This window comes from Monodelphis domestica, chromosome 2 (genome assembly GCF_027887165.1).
Source record: "Monodelphis domestica isolate mMonDom1 chromosome 2, mMonDom1.pri, whole genome shotgun sequence".
NCBI lineage: Eukaryota > Metazoa > Chordata > Mammalia > Didelphimorphia > Didelphidae > Monodelphis > Monodelphis domestica.
In genome coordinates, this window is record NC_077228.1 from 507,088,331 (window position 1) to 507,103,563 (window position 15,233).

General features: G+C 43.9%; 1 protein-coding gene across 2 annotated transcripts in view; it reads left to right on the forward strand.

Moving 5' to 3' along the window:
• Positions 1–15,233, forward strand: part of SUPT6H (SPT6 homolog, histone chaperone and transcription elongation factor) — a 38,642-nt gene that overhangs the window by 22,067 nt on the left and 1,342 nt on the right. For both annotated transcript variants that reach the window (XM_001368695.3, XM_007485600.2), the window contains exons 20-35: positions 2,313–2,389; positions 2,706–2,841; positions 3,187–3,324; positions 3,420–3,587; positions 3,788–3,915; positions 6,227–6,434; positions 7,261–7,408; positions 7,612–7,754; positions 8,323–8,463; positions 9,477–9,672; positions 10,175–10,413; positions 11,462–11,575; positions 13,250–13,374; positions 14,110–14,222; positions 14,379–14,456; positions 14,564–14,730. In XM_001368695.3, the coding sequence (XP_001368732.1) occupies positions 2,313–2,389; positions 2,706–2,841; positions 3,187–3,324; positions 3,420–3,587; positions 3,788–3,915; positions 6,227–6,434; positions 7,261–7,408; positions 7,612–7,754; positions 8,323–8,463; positions 9,477–9,672; positions 10,175–10,413; positions 11,462–11,575; positions 13,250–13,374; positions 14,110–14,222; positions 14,379–14,456; positions 14,564–14,730 (2,319 nt within the window). The remainder of the gene's footprint in view (positions 1–2,312; positions 2,390–2,705; positions 2,842–3,186; positions 3,325–3,419; positions 3,588–3,787; positions 3,916–6,226; positions 6,435–7,260; positions 7,409–7,611; positions 7,755–8,322; positions 8,464–9,476; positions 9,673–10,174; positions 10,414–11,461; positions 11,576–13,249; positions 13,375–14,109; positions 14,223–14,378; positions 14,457–14,563; positions 14,731–15,233) is intronic.

Below are 15,233 nucleotides of genomic sequence, written 5' to 3' on the forward strand. Positions count from 1 at the left end.
TAATCTAATAATTCTTAAATTATCTTTCCTCAATCTATTTTCCAGTTGTTGTTTTTTTTCAATGAAATATTACATGTTTTCTTTTTTCATCATTCTCTTAATTTTGTTTTATTGTTTCTTGATGTCTTATATAGTCATTTGTTTCTATTTGCCCAGTTCTAATTTTTAAAGACCAAATTTCTTCCATGACCTTTTGATCCACCTTTTCCATTACTTTTCATGGCACTCTTTTCTTCATTGGATTTTTGTGCCTCTTTTTCCAGTTGACAAGTTTCACATTTTAAGCTTATTTTCTTTTTGTAACACTTTCATTTCTTTTCCCCAGTTTTCTTCAACCTGTCTTAATTGATTTTTTAAAATTCCTTTTTGAGTTCTTCTAGCACTTGTGACCAGTTTCTGTTTTTTCTTTGAGGTTTTGCATGTGGTTGCATGGATCACACCATGCCTTGTTCTGTGCTTTGCTCTTTGTTGCCATAGAAATGTTCAAGACATAGCAATTTCTTGTGCCATTTGCTCATTTTCCCAGCCCTTTTTAGCCTGTGGACTGGAAATTCTGGAATCTGCTGGTTCTGTCTCCTCTGCTGCTGGTTTGCAGGACTCAGCCCTGTGGGCAATTTTCTTCTGGGGCTAAGCCTTCACCACAGCAGTGCAATCTTAAAAGGAAGGGCCTGCGACTTTGAAATTCCAGGCCTCACTGTGGATTGGTACCAGGGCTTGGGGGTTCAAGGGATAGGTCAGGTATTCTTTTGCCAGTATAGCCCAGGTCCCAGGATCCTGAAGTTGGCCTATGCCTAGTCACAGAACTTGGCATAGTAGGTAAAAGGGTGGTTGGCCAGCACAGTATGCAGTTTTGCATCCCAGTTCCCCCTTATCCTATGAAAATCAACACTTTCTGCCTACCTTTCAAGTTGCGTTCAATGTGAGAGCCCCCTCATTCCATCATGCTGTTGGTTTTTGACTAATGTCATTTTGAGGCTCTTTAAGTGCTACTAAGCCACCATCTTCAGAATCCTTTTATACTTAAAAATAATTGACCCACGAAGGGGATATGATTGGGAATATAGACTCCAAATGAACATCCTAGTGCAAATACCAACAACATGGAAATGGGTTCTGATCAAGGACACATGCAACACCCAGTAGAATTGCACATCAGCTGTGGGGGAGGGGGGGAATAGAAAATGATTTTTGTAACCAAGGAATAATTATGTTTGAAATTAACCAAATAAAAAAAATTTTTTTAATTGCAATTAAAATCTCATCTTCAGGAAGCCTTCCCTAACCACTCTTAATTTTCTCGTTTAGTTATTTCCTATTTATCCTGTATCGATAGCATGCTTTGTATATATTTGCATGTTGTTTCTCCCATTAGATTATAAACCCCATTTGGGGTTTTATTTTTCTTTTTTAATAAACCATTAACCATCAAAATAATAATAATAATAATTGACCCAGAAAACTTTTAGTTCATATTATATCCATCAGTATTTGCCATGTTTGAAATTTAAACTGGTTCATCATCTTAAAGTAATTATTATTTCCATTTTAAAAGAACTTTTGTTATGTTAACACAAGTAACATCTTTATGAAAATACATTTTCAAAACAAAATTTAGTGAGATGAATGACATTGTTTTACAGCATATTTTTGCATGGCTCTAATGTCTGGCTTAACAGTAGAGAGCCGAGCCATATTCTCCTATTCCCCCATCTGCTTCTGCATTCAGTATTGCAATGTGTTGTTTCAGTTGAAATGTATGAAGAAAATCCAGCCTTACATAATGTAGTTGGAAAAAGAAGGAACTTTAATATTTAATAGGCAGCAAATAACAGTAGTATTATGAAAATATGATTCCAAGTAGAGTGCAACTAGATGGTGAGGAAATCCAGTCTTTTTGACCTTAAGAGTTGATGAGGGCTTTACAAGCTGTCCTCAGCTCCTCAAAGAAATGTTTTGTGACCAGGAGAACAGACTTAAGCTATGTGACTCTAGAGGACAAACATAGGACCAATGGGTAAAATCTAGAGGGGAGGCAACTTTCTGCCCAGTATAAAGATGGGAATAGAGTGGAAGCACCACAGGAAGGGGATAAATATTGTTCTACAAAGAGTATAACAAAGTGGGAGGTGGGCTATCCAATATTACCAAAAGGCTGCAAGTGTTGGTTGGCAACTCGGACTAAGTGACCTCTGAGGTACCATCCAACTCAGAATTCCATGAGTCTTCAAAGTCATATCTCATGGTAGGAGAAGGGGAGGGAAATCGCATCAGTCCTACAGTGGTCATTCAGCTCCGTCTTTCTTTCACCCCAGGCCCAGGACATTGAAACCCTAAAGAAATTTCTTCTGAACAAGAAACCTCATGTGGTAACAATTGCTGGCGAGAACAGGTAGGGTAGTCAGGAAGGTAGGTCTGGTGCCTAAGCATTCTTGAACTAATTATTAGACCAATCCTATCTATCTCTATATTCTTTATGTCCTAATACTGAATCCTGAAGGGGGATTCAGGCTACCACAGAAGACCCTCATACCCCTGAGCCTTAATATTTGATTTCTATACCCTTGGCTCTGCTTTTCCCATTATCTCTCAGATTTTTATGTATAAGCACACCAGATAATGAATTCTAGTTAGAGGATCTACTCAGAGACCTAGAGAAACTGAAACATATCTAAGCCTATCCCTAAAACATACCCTCTGTTCCCTAGAGATGCCCAGATGATGATTGAAGATGTGAAGCGGATCGTGCACGAACTTGACCAAGGCCAGCAGCTATCATCCATAGGGGTGGAAATGGTAGACAATGAACTGGCTGTCCTGTACATGAACAGCAAAAAGTCTGAGGTAACTCCTTTTATTCACTGTCATCCCTCAGAGTGCCTCAGGGCACATTTCTCCCTAATCTTGGATAAAGTTGGGAGAAAAGTAGAGGGCATCAAGAACACTTGACTTAGGTCTTCTCCTAGCCCAAGTAGAAATGTCTTCCTTTTTGATCTCAGCTCACTTCACAAGTGTCAAGAGTTTAAGATTGGGAGCCCAAGAAGATGAAGAATCAAGAGTTTTGGAAGGAAAAAATAAAGCAACTTCCCTGAGCCAGAAATGAGCTGTTTCTTCTTTTTAACTAGGGCTAGGAAATAAAGGCTCAGACCCAGTAGGGATACTCTGTTGAATTGGCGACTTTGGTTCTAGGCGGAGTTCAGAGATTACCCCCCAGTGCTGAGGCAGGCAGTGTCTCTGGCCCGACGGATTCAGGACCCTTTGATTGAGTTTGCGCAGGTGTGCAGCACAGATGAGGACATTCTTTGTCTCAAGTTCCACCCCTTGCAGGTAACAAGACTCAGCAGGGAGGTTTTTGTGGGAAGGAGTCCATATAAGTTGATTCAATCAAACAGACCCATTGCCTTCTCTCTGGCATCTGCCAGGAACATGTGGTGAAGGAGGAGCTGCTTAATGCCCTGTATTGCGAGTTCATTAATAGAGTCAATGAGGTCGGTGTTGATGTCAACCGAGCCATCGCCCACCCCTACAGCCAGGCTCTGATCCAGTATGTCTGTGGCTTGGGGCCACGCAAAGGAACCCATTTACTAAAGGTAAGGTGCCCAGCTGGGCTTGTTTAGAAAATGCTTCTTAGAAAGGATATCCTTGAACCATGAGGGCTTTAGAGTAAATGAGGAAGTAGGTTTGAGTTATGTGGGTGGTATACCTTCTGGGGTAGAATGTTAGAAGTAGAAAAAGGAGGTGGTGTGCTGCAAGTCTACCCTAGGCTTCTTTTTTTCTTCTCTTCCTCTAGATTCTGAAGCAAAACAATACTCGCCTGGAGAGTCGGACCCAGCTGGTCACCATGTGCCATATGGGGCCCAAGGTCTTCATGAACTGTGCTGGTTTCCTAAAGATAGACACAGCCTCTTTGGGTGACAGGTAGTAACCTTGACTTTTCCATTCCTCCTCAACCCCCTCCCCTAAGTAGATCTCCTTCGTGTTCTTCTTTGAGGCCTTAAGTGGGCCATAATCATAACCTTAGTTTGAATTGTGTTGTTCAGCTCTAAGTGGAGTATTCTGAAGCATGTGTGGGGAATCCTTTTTTCTATCTATGAGAGGAAGAGTATTCTCTGGGCTTCAGAAAGTACTTCTTTGGTACAGATCACTCCAAGGAAGATAGGTTTGGCCCGAGAGCCAGAATTTCCTACCCTAGATCTAGAGAAAGTCCTGAGCATTAAGTCAAAAGACACCAGAGTTTTTTTCCTGGCTAAGGGAGGACTGCTTATCCATACTTCGCCCATGTCAGCACTTGATAGGCCTGGGACCTGGAATGTATCTTAAATTCCAGCAAGAATTGCTGGGCATTCCTCCTTCCCATTTCCCTTCTCTTTGCCACTACCTGTGTTCTTGTACTTGGCTCTACAATCTAGAATTCACAAGAAAATACCCAAAAAATCCAGTGATTATTTATTTGCCAGTTCTTACTAGCATGATCACTTCTGGAACCACCTAGTCCAAGAAAGATTTATTCCCTAGGCCTTGGGGTAGGGCTTGGGGTAGAACATTGCCTCAGCTTTTTTCAATCCAGTCAGTGATCAGGCCTCAGTCTCCTAAGACTGGGATAGAAAGAGAGCCTTAAAGTCATTTATGAAAAAAGGGATGAGGGGCAGCACAGTTTATTTATTGGCCATACTTTGATATGCTAGTCCATATTTGAGCAGCTGCCATATACGTAGGACTAGACTACACTTAATAGTCAGGAGAGATGGTTATCCCTCCTCTTGGAAGGGGTTGCATCTGACAGAAGCAATGTGAGTATAAGCGGTTGGTCTGTAAGGGGTCAGCCAAGACTAGCTCACCGTGTGTAACAAGTATAAAGAGAAATGTAAATTGGCTATAAAAATGGGTGCTCTTCAGAGCCCAGAAGGGTTATCAAGTAAAAAAGGGAATAGACTCATTCTGTATAACTCTAAAGGACAGAACTAGTACCACTGGGGGGTGGGAAATGGTCGGGGAACAAACTGTAACATAATTTTAAAATTGTTCTAAAAACTAAAGCCATAAGAGAATGGAACAGAGTGCTTTGCAGTTGTAAGCCTCTTATGGTATTTATATATGGAAAAGTATACTACAGAAAGGTGAATTATGCTTGAACATACCTAATTAGGAATGTTTTTCTATGGTTACAAGATTCATGTTCTTTCCCTCCCATAGCCAACACACAATTCCACTGGGTTTTACATGTTCAGGACACACATTAAAGTTGTCTTCCAAGCCGATTTTGAACTCACAAAATTAATAAAGTAGGGAACTAGGGGGCAGCTGGGTAGCTCAATGGATTGAGAGCTAGTCCTAGAGATGGAAGGCCCTAGGTCGAAATCTGGCCTTAGACACTTCCTAGTTGTGTGACCCTGGGTAAGTCACTTAAGCTGCATTGCCCAGCCCTTATCACTCTTCTGCCTTGGAATCAATACTGTTGATTCTAAGTCAGGATGTAAGGTTTTTTGTTTGTTTTTAAGTAATAATAATGAATAAATAAGGTAGGAAATCCACTCATTGGGTTGGGTCACGTATAAGTTGCAGTACTAAAATGAGAGATCTTTTTGAAAGGAAAAAATAGAAGGAAATCACCCTGACTCTAGGTGCTGCCTCCATCATGGCAGAAGGCAGAGCCTCTATTCAATCCAGGGTTGGGGCTGCTGCATGTGTCAGCATCTCCTGGTGATGCATAATATATGACAACCTTACTCCTCCTGACTCCAGATAGGAGAAAAAGGATGGAGCGGAGTGTCAGAGAGGAGGTAGCTACATTCAGATCTACAGACATAGAGGAAATTCCTCTGATTCTGTGGAGTGGCCCAACACAGAGCAAAGAAACTTCTCCAAAGGGAAAATGAGCCCCCAAGCTCACACCCTCAGAGCATTTTGATTCACTGGGGCTCTCTTGCCATTTCCAAGGTGCCATAGAACTGACTAGCTTCAGAAGCTTCTTAGGTCTCCCACGGGGCTGGTATCCCCATCAGTGGGGAATCTTTTTCCAATGGAAACATGTAATAGTAGAAGTAAATGGGAAAATAGACTTGGTGGTTTAGAAATTCTCTTTATAACTAGCTTTGCTAAAAGTGAAGCATATTTGTGAGAGATTTGTCATTGCATGACTCCACTCTCACTCTGGAGAGGGTTGGGGAGAAAGTAAGAGGTTAGAGAACTGGAAGAAAGATCTGAACACTTCTTGCCCCTCCTCCTTTAGCACTGACTCCTATATTGAGGTTTTGGATGGCTCCCGGGTTCATCCTGAGACTTATGAATGGGCCAGGAAGATGGCAGTTGATGCCCTGGAATACGATGAATCTGCAGAGGATGCCAACCCTGCAGGGGCTTTGGAAGAGATCTTGGAAAACCCAGAACGACTCAAGGACTTGGACCTTGATGCCTTCGCAGAAGAACTTGAGAGGCAGGTAAGCATCATTACTCATATGCTGGTGGAACCAGAGCATTTATCTCAGTCTGGCCCAGCCTTGTAAAAAAGATCCCCATCTACCAGCCCAGCTGCTCCTAAGAGAATGTACCCCAAATCACTGCCTGAGACTGTTCAGCTAGCTGGAGCCCTCTTCAGTGATTCCATGACTATAAGGCTATTTCAAACCCACCATCCCCCTCATCACAAATACATATGCCAAGGACAACTAGGTGGCTCAGAGGATAAAGATCTGGACACTGGAGGACCTGGGTTCTAATCTAGCTTCAGACTTCCTAGCTATGTGACCCTGGGCAAGTCACTTAATCCCCATTGCCTAGCTCTTACTGCTCTTCTGCCTTGGAACTGAAACTTAGTATCAATTCTAAGACAGGAGGAAAAGGCATAAAAAAATATCACCACTACAACTACATATACCATTGACTATAGGGGAGACCTGGCTAGAGTGAAGTCAGATGTGGAAGAAAATAACCCCCAAATATATTTTCCTGCATACAGTTACTCAGAGCATCATCTTTGTAAGTAAAAAATAGCATAGCTAGCCACTTCTGTGTGTGTTTAAAAAGAAACATGGCTGGCTCTCATGAGAATTCTAACATTTCACTGGTAAACTGCTTCCTTTGCCCTGTCTTCAGAAATCTAGTAACTCAGGTTACTTCCTCCCTGCAAGTTTCTTTTGAAGATACACATTTGAAAGCAGAAAAGAGGAGGCCTGAGAATTAGTGGTCAGTCTCAGCTAGAATTAAGATCCCTTGTTGCGCAGACAAATGGCCATCTATTTCATGAGAGTCTCCCTTCCCCACCAGGGATATGGTGATAAACACATTACGTTGTATGACATCCGTGCTGAGCTGAGCTGCAGATACAAGGATCTCCGGACAGCTTACCGCTCTCCCAATACAGAGGAAGTCTTCAACATGCTGACTAAGGAGACCCCAGAAACCTTCTACATTGGTAGGCACCAACATGAGGTCCCATTTGTAGGGAGACATAGCCTGAACAGGTTAATGCAGGCATTGAAGGACACTTCCATGAAGACCTTCCAAGGAGGCAGTGAAGTCCAGCCTTAGAGCTTATGGGTGTTGATACTCTAATTGGGAGGGTAGTGGTCCTGATTCTTCTCTCACTTTGGAGTCTTCTCTTTCCCTTTCCTCCAGGAAAGCTGATCATCTGCAATGTCACTGGGATTGCCCATAGACGCCCACAAGGCGAGAGCTATGACCAGGCAATCCGAAATGATGAGACAGGGCTGTGGCAGTGTCCCTTCTGCCAGCAGGACAATTTCCCCGAGCTGAGTGAGGTTTGTAGCCATTCGTTGGTCATTCACTGGTCCTCTTGGATTAGAGGGCAAATGTCTCTCCCTGGTGCCCTGGAGAGTCCACATGAGCCAGAACCATATTCATCAGGTGTAGATCTCTTCATAAATGGGTAGAGATCTAGAAATAGAAAGCATGTTAGAGGGAAGGTAACGGTTGTCACTAACCTGAAAATCCAATCAGAAAGAGGGCTATTTTCACTGTGGTAATTTATTCTAAGAAGCAGGACTTTTGGTACCCTCCCTGCCATGCAACTCTGCCAGGCCAAAGCAGAAAGAAAGGGCTTTCTGGCAAAACAGGAAGCTTTAGGATATTTTTAAAAGGTTCATTTTAGAATGTATTTAACTGAAAGGAGGTTGTGAATGGACATGGGCCCTAAGAGGTGGGGCATAGTGGCAAGTTTCACTGCTCAAGGAGGCTCACAGGTGCTGGATAGAAGCTCTAATGTCCCCATTTGAGCTCTTCTGGGAACTCATTTTTGAGGCAGGGAGAGAAGGCCGGTATAATAAGAGACAAATGAATCAAGATTTCTCTTTTTCCTCCATCCTTCAGGTCTGGAACCACTTTGATAGCGGCTCTTGCCCAGGACAAGCCATTGGTGTCAAGACCCGACTAGACAATGGAGTCACTGGCTTTATCCCTACAAAATTTCTTAGTGACAAGGTGGTGAAGCGGCCTGAGGAGCGAGTGAAGGTAAACAATAGATAGCTGGAGCAGGGAAACCATTTTATGTGCAGGGACCTCTCAGAGAAAGGCCTGTTGCTCCCTGAAGTCCTGCTTCCCTCCTTGGTTGTTTTAGATTGGACTGAGACCATTAAGAAGGAGCCTTTGCTCCTGACAACTTCCCTTGTGGTCAAGGGCCAACAGACAATAAGCCCTTCTCTCCTAATCAAGAGCTTGAAGCCCTCTTTTATTCACTCCTTAGTCTAAAAAGCTACATTTGGAGGCAGAAAGTCAGAAGGCCCACAAGGCTAGTCTTGTACCCCTACCCATACCAGTGACTTGCCCTCCCTCAACCTGTTTCTTCTTCTGTTAAAGGCACCAATAATGTGCTACTTACCTGTAGAGTTGATTAACAAAAGTGTTTTCTGGTTTACCAGGCATATTTTAGTGTTAATTATCTTTAAAGGTTCTGAAATAAGCTGTAACCTTGATTGGAATGAGAGAACAAGATGGTTCTGATCTTTCTTATAGTTTGGACGCCAGTGTGCAAATTACCTGCTGGGTAGAATGTGGACTTGACGGTTTTGTGTTAAATTGTTTTTTAAAGGTGGATTCCACTTTTGTCTTTGAGCTATTCTCTGTTTATCAGATTCGTGCTGTACTGAGCACTAAAAAGCAGAGGGGAAGCTGCACCATTGTCTCTGACCTTGAAGTTTATAGATTAATTGGAGGCACAAGAGCCCAAAAAAGTAGCAGTAACATCGCAAGATTCAGACTAGAGAATTTCCCATCCCTTCCACCTCTGACTGATTCTGAGTGGTGCAGGCTAATTTGGGCTATAAAAATAGATGTGTAAGCATGTTAGGAATGACTTCTGGGGGTCAGTGGGGTGTGTTAGGGCCAAGAGTCAGGTTATGGGCCTGCCTTGTGAAAGAAAGTTGAGCATCAGACATAGGCCCAAGGGATTAGCCTCTGCTGACATTCAGAAGGAAGGTAGAAGGAACCAGTGAGCAACAGGCAAATTCACTGTCCCATCTGTTCAGGTGGGGATGACTGTTCACTGCCGCATCATGAAGATTGACATTGAGAAGTTCAGTGCAGATCTGACTTGCCGCACCTCTGATCTCATGGACAAGAACAATGAGTGGAAGTTGCCCAAAGACACTTATTACGATTTTGATGCTGAAGCAGCCGACCACAAGCAGGAAGAGGACATGAAAAGGAAGCAGCAGCGGACCAGTGAGTGCCCAGAGGTGTTCTTCTCAGGACCTCAAGTATTCAGCCATAGCTAACATGGGAGAGATCTAACATAACTAGAAGGTCTACACAGGGATTCACTTACTGTCTTTAGTAGCTCTCCCTTTCATAAGACCTCAGGCCAACCAAGATTTTCTTTTCACACTTTCCTAATGGAGGGAGGGGAGTGTGATTGCTCTCCATTTTCCAGCTGAGTTGAAGGATTTATGGGTCACTCAAGGTGTCTCTGAGGTTTGGGATTAGAACCTACACCTCCTTGCCGCTTCCATCCCTCAGTGCTTAGGATCAGTTAATCCTCAACAATCACCAATGAGTGGAGTAAATGTATTGCTCAGAGGAGATGAGACATGCCTGTGAATCTGAGAGAGTTTGAACCACTGTCTTTTTCTGACTTAATTTCCCAGTCTCCTGTGCAGTCTCAGACCTTACTCTTTACCAGTTTCCTGTCCAATAACCTAATCTTTACATCTTTCTTTCTTCACAGCATATATCAAGAGGGTGATTGCACATCCATCCTTTCATAATATTAACTTTAAACAAGCAGAAAAGATGATGGAGACCATGGACCAGGGCGATGTAATTATTCGGCCAAGCAGTAAAGGAGAGAACCACCTAACAGTGACCTGGAAGGTCAGCGATGGCATTTATCAGCATGTGGATGTCCGGGAGGAAGGCAAAGAGAATGCCTTTAGCCTGGGGGCCACCCTGTGGATCAATAGTGAGGTAAGAGCTCGACATGGACCTAACCTGTCTTCTGACTTTTTTTAAACCCTCTTCTGTTTTTATATAAGTGATTACAGCAAAGAACCGCAAGGGCTGAGCAGTGGTGGGTTGTGACTTGCCTAGGATCTGACATTTAGGAAGTGTCTGAGGCTATATTTGAACCCAGGACCTCCTGGCTCAAAATCCACAGAGCCACCCAACTGCCCCCTGCCTGACTTTTTTGTAAAACTCTTCTGCCTTTGAAGCAATACTGTATATTGGTTCTAAGGCAGAAGAGCAGTATGGGCTAGGCAGTGGAGTTAAGTGACTTGCCCAGGGTGACAACAGCTCTTGGACACACACACTCTCTCTCTCCTTCCCTCTCCCTCTCCCTTTCTCTCTCTCCCTTTCTCTCTCTCTCTCTCTCTCTCTCTCTCTCTCTCTCTCTCTCTCTCTTCCCCCCCCCTCTCCCTCTCTCTCCCTCTCTCTCTCTCTTCCCCTCTCTCTCTCCCCCTCTCCCTCTCCCTCTCTTCTCTCCCTCCTCACCTCCCTCCCCTCTCATACTTGCTGTCCTTACTCTCTCCAGCCTTTTGTTTGTATACAATACAAAATGAACAATCATTTGTTCCTGTCCCTTATGTATAAAAAGTATGACCTATCTCAGTTGTCACTACTTAAATTGTTCATGTCGCGGTATTCCCTTGTTTATCTTTGGCATGCTGCTGACTTTTCAGCTTATCCCCAGCTTTTTCCCTATAAAGGAATGGTAGGCAGGCAGGCCTTCCACACACCTCATACTACAATGAAGCCTTTTGCTTAACCCTCTGGTGTTCCCAGACGTCCCAGACATATCCCTTTTTAGGCAGGGGATGGTGGGCATTTGGCTGGATAAAGCCTCAGAGAAACTGAGGTTTCCTTGCTTTTGTTATACATAATAGTGCACTAGGAATAACCATTTCTAAGCACTTAGTTGAGTACTTTAGTGGCTAAGCCACATATAGACATTAGTGTTTTATCTCTTTCTCTAATCGTGATTCCTTGCATCCTCTTTATCCTTCCTTTCCTATAGGAATTTGAGGACCTAGATGAAATCGTTGCCCGATATGTCCAGCCCATGGCATCCTTTGCTCGAGATCTGCTTAACCACAAGTATTACCAGGAATGTGGTGGTGGGGATCGCAAGGTGAGTCCCAGCAGGCTACACATAACCTTTGAAGAATGATTCATTCCTAACTGAAAAAATGGATAATCTCAACAAAATTGAAAGTAGACATCAGCATTTGTAACTACAGGCATTATAAAATACTAGAGAATCTACCTGTCAACAACTGTGTGTACACGCACACGCGCACACACACAACAATAACAACAACTTGGAAAATATTTCTTCCTCCTAGATAGGCCAAACCAATTAAAAAGTTTTGCACAAACATCAATGAAGCTAAAATTAAAACGCGAAACTAGGTGCAAGGGGCAATCTGTATCAGGTTCCTCTGATAAAAGTTTCTCTTCAAAAATATGAAGGAAACTTAAGTTAAATTTATAAAAATAAAAAGTCATTCCCCAATTAAAGTTCTAAATTATTGATAAATCCAGAAAGGCAAATTAAAATAATTCTGAAATGAGATTGGCTAAAATAAAAGGAATGCTAGAAGTCATGGAAAAATAAGAGAACCTAAGGGACACTTGATACACATTGATGGAGCTATTAATTAGTCCAACCATTCCAGAGAACAATTTGAGCCATACTACAAAAGTTACTAAATTGCATACTGTTTGACCCAGCAATACCACCATTACCCCCCAAAGACAGGAAGGAAAGACCCATCTGTACAAAAATATTTCTAGTAGCTCTTTTTTAAAAAATTGGAAACCAAAAGGAGGAATTACTATCAACTAGGGGAATAACTGTAAACAAATTATGGTCTATAAATGTGATGGAATAATATTGTGCCATAAGAAATGAAGGAAGAAAAAGTTAAAGGAAAACTTAGCAACTGATACCGAGTGAAGTGAAGAGAACCTGTAGTATTGTGAAGATTTAGTGTCTGTGAAAGATTTAGTAACTAATCAACACAGTGATCAGACACAATTCCAGAAGGTGAAAATGCTGCTATCCCTCTTCAGATAGAGAGCTGATAGGCTCCAAGTGTAGGTGAAAGTTTATTGGGGACACATATGACTACACATATTTATAACCCTTTTTTCTAAACTGTTTCATTGGATGGGAGTTGTGAAGGAGGAAGAAAATTTGGATGGGGGGGGTAGAATAAAAAGGCATATGCTTTCAAAACAACCCCCAAAATGTATTTTATACCTCCTTATCTGAGGACAAAGCCCCGCTAGTAAAAGAGAGACCATCTTCCTCTTTTTTAGCCCTTCTGTCTTTGATTCTAAATTCTAAGGCAGAAGAGTGGTAAGGATTAGGCAATTGAGGCCAAGTGACTTGCCCTGGGTCACACAGCTGGGAAGTATCTAGAGGCCAAATTTGAACCCAGGACCTTCTGTCTCTAGGCCTAATGCTCTATCCCACTGTGCTGGTTAACTACCCTGAGAGAAGATATTCTGACAATGTCCCCAGTCGTTCTGAGATAGGGACAAGCTTGGGTAATTTGGCTTGGCTAGGTCTCTCAATGCTAAGCTGTCCTGCCACACTGAGGCAGGACAGTCACCAAGTAGATTCTAGGGATGGTCAGTGCAGTGTTTTCTGCTTATTGAGAGAGAGAAGAAACTAATTTTCCCTTCCCTCCCCCTTCCCCCAATTGGGAACCGAGATGTTACTCTCTTCAAACCACTGGGTGGAATGCTGAACCCATCCTCCCTTAGTCATCTCTTTCTCTCTTGCCCTTTCTACTAGAAACTAGAGGAGCTGCTCATTAAAACCAAGAAAGAGAAACCAACCTTCATTCCCTATTTTATCTGTGCCTGTAAGGAACTGCCTGGCAAATTCCTGCTGGGGTACCAGCCCCGGGGCAAGCCAAGGTGAGTGCCCATCCCATGCTGGAGCTGTCCAGAGTGAGGAGGGAGCTGCTGGTTCAACCAAGCCAGGTTCCAGACATTACAAGGAGCCTTTCATTTTTGTTTGTTCTAAACCATGAGTTGGGTAGGCATTACTGTTTGGTTTTATATGACCCAGGGCCTAAGAAAGTTGAATTTCTGTTGAAACATTCATAATCCGTTTGGAGGCTGGCTTTAGGCTCTCTCCCACCCCTTGCCATCCCCAGCTGCAGCATGCAGCCTGCTGATCTAGACTGAGTAACTGGCAAGTCCGCCATTTTCTCTTGAAGTAGTTTCCAAGGAGCTTGTGCACCTCTACCTTGGCTCATCCCTGGCATCTTTATGAATTCTTTCCAACTTAGTCCTGCCACCTTTATTCTTCTCCCTCTAAGCTATTGTGTACATCCCTGCCGCATTCAATGCCCGAAAATACTACTTTGGGCCTGTTCATCCTCAGCTTTAAAACTTGGGGTGCCCTGTTACCTGCTAAATAAAGTCCAAGCTCCTTGGCTTGGCATACAAGGATCTCATGATTATGACTTAAGCCCTCAACCTTATCTCCTGTTTACTCCTCTATGCAGGACACACACAGCACACTCTCTCTCTCCCTCCCTCCTTCCTAGTATTCATTTACTCCACCCATCCACCACCTACTACATGGCACCGTGGGGTAGGGCTTATCTCACTGATACCTGCTCTCTTGTCTCCCACCTACTCCAGAATAGAATATGTGAGTGTGACTCCAGAGGGATTCCGGTACCGAGGCCAGGTTTTCCCCACTGTGAATGGGCTCTTCCGATGGTTTAAGGATCATTACCAGGACCCTGTGCCAGGTAACGCCTCCCATTCTCCCCCTATAGGGCCTGGCTGAGGGTCAGCACTGCGGCTGGTCCTGCATTCTCACTATCCCTAGACTAAACTCCACCCAGCTCCCTGAGCTGGCTGAAGCTCAAAAAATGCCCTCACTAAAACCTTCCCCTTCCATCCAGGTATCACGCCCAGCAGCAGCAGCAGGACCCGGACCCCTGCCTCCATCAATGCCACGCCTGCCAACATCAACCTTGCAGGTAAGCCCCTGGATGGAGGCTTAGTGGCACGAGAAGAGGGAAGGCCGGCAGAGAATCTAGCCTCGGCCCTACCCACAATCCCATGCACTTCTCCATTGACATTGCAGATCTGACCAGAGCAGTAAATGCCCTGCCCCAGAACATGACCTCACAAATGTTCAGTGCCATTGCTGCTGTGACTGGCCAAGGACAGAATCCCAACGCCACCCCAGCCCAGTGGGCCTCTAGCCAATATGGTTATGGTGGCAGTGGAGGAGGCAGCAGTGCATATCACGTAAGTGATTGGGGAAGGGGAGGGAAGGTGCCCAAGGTCCATAGACAGACACTCTTCATCCTTCTCTGCCCATACTGGTCTTTGGAAAGGAAGAGACACAGGCCAGATACTAATCATCTGGTCTTCATTAAATGGGGGTTACTGGGGACTGAGGCAGGAGTTCCTCCCAGGCACTCTCTGTTTTTCACCACCCCATCTGCCCGGCCCCTTTTGGGGGAAGGTGCTATAGGGAGGGAAGATGGTGACCTTCCTTGGGAGTCCTTGGTGGTGAACAGCAATTTGTGCCCACACTGAGTCATGTCCTTCTTCAGAGTTAGGCTCCAGGTGGGCTCCTGGGCCCGAGATCTCATTGTGGGAGAGAGCACCCAAGAGTCTGACTTGTCTCAAGCACCCAGAAGTTCAATGATGTCCCCAGAACCACCCAGCCAATAGGGGTTAGAAGAGAGACAGGACTGCTTCTCCTTTCAGATCATTATTCTTTTTATTATTATATTCTTAGCATC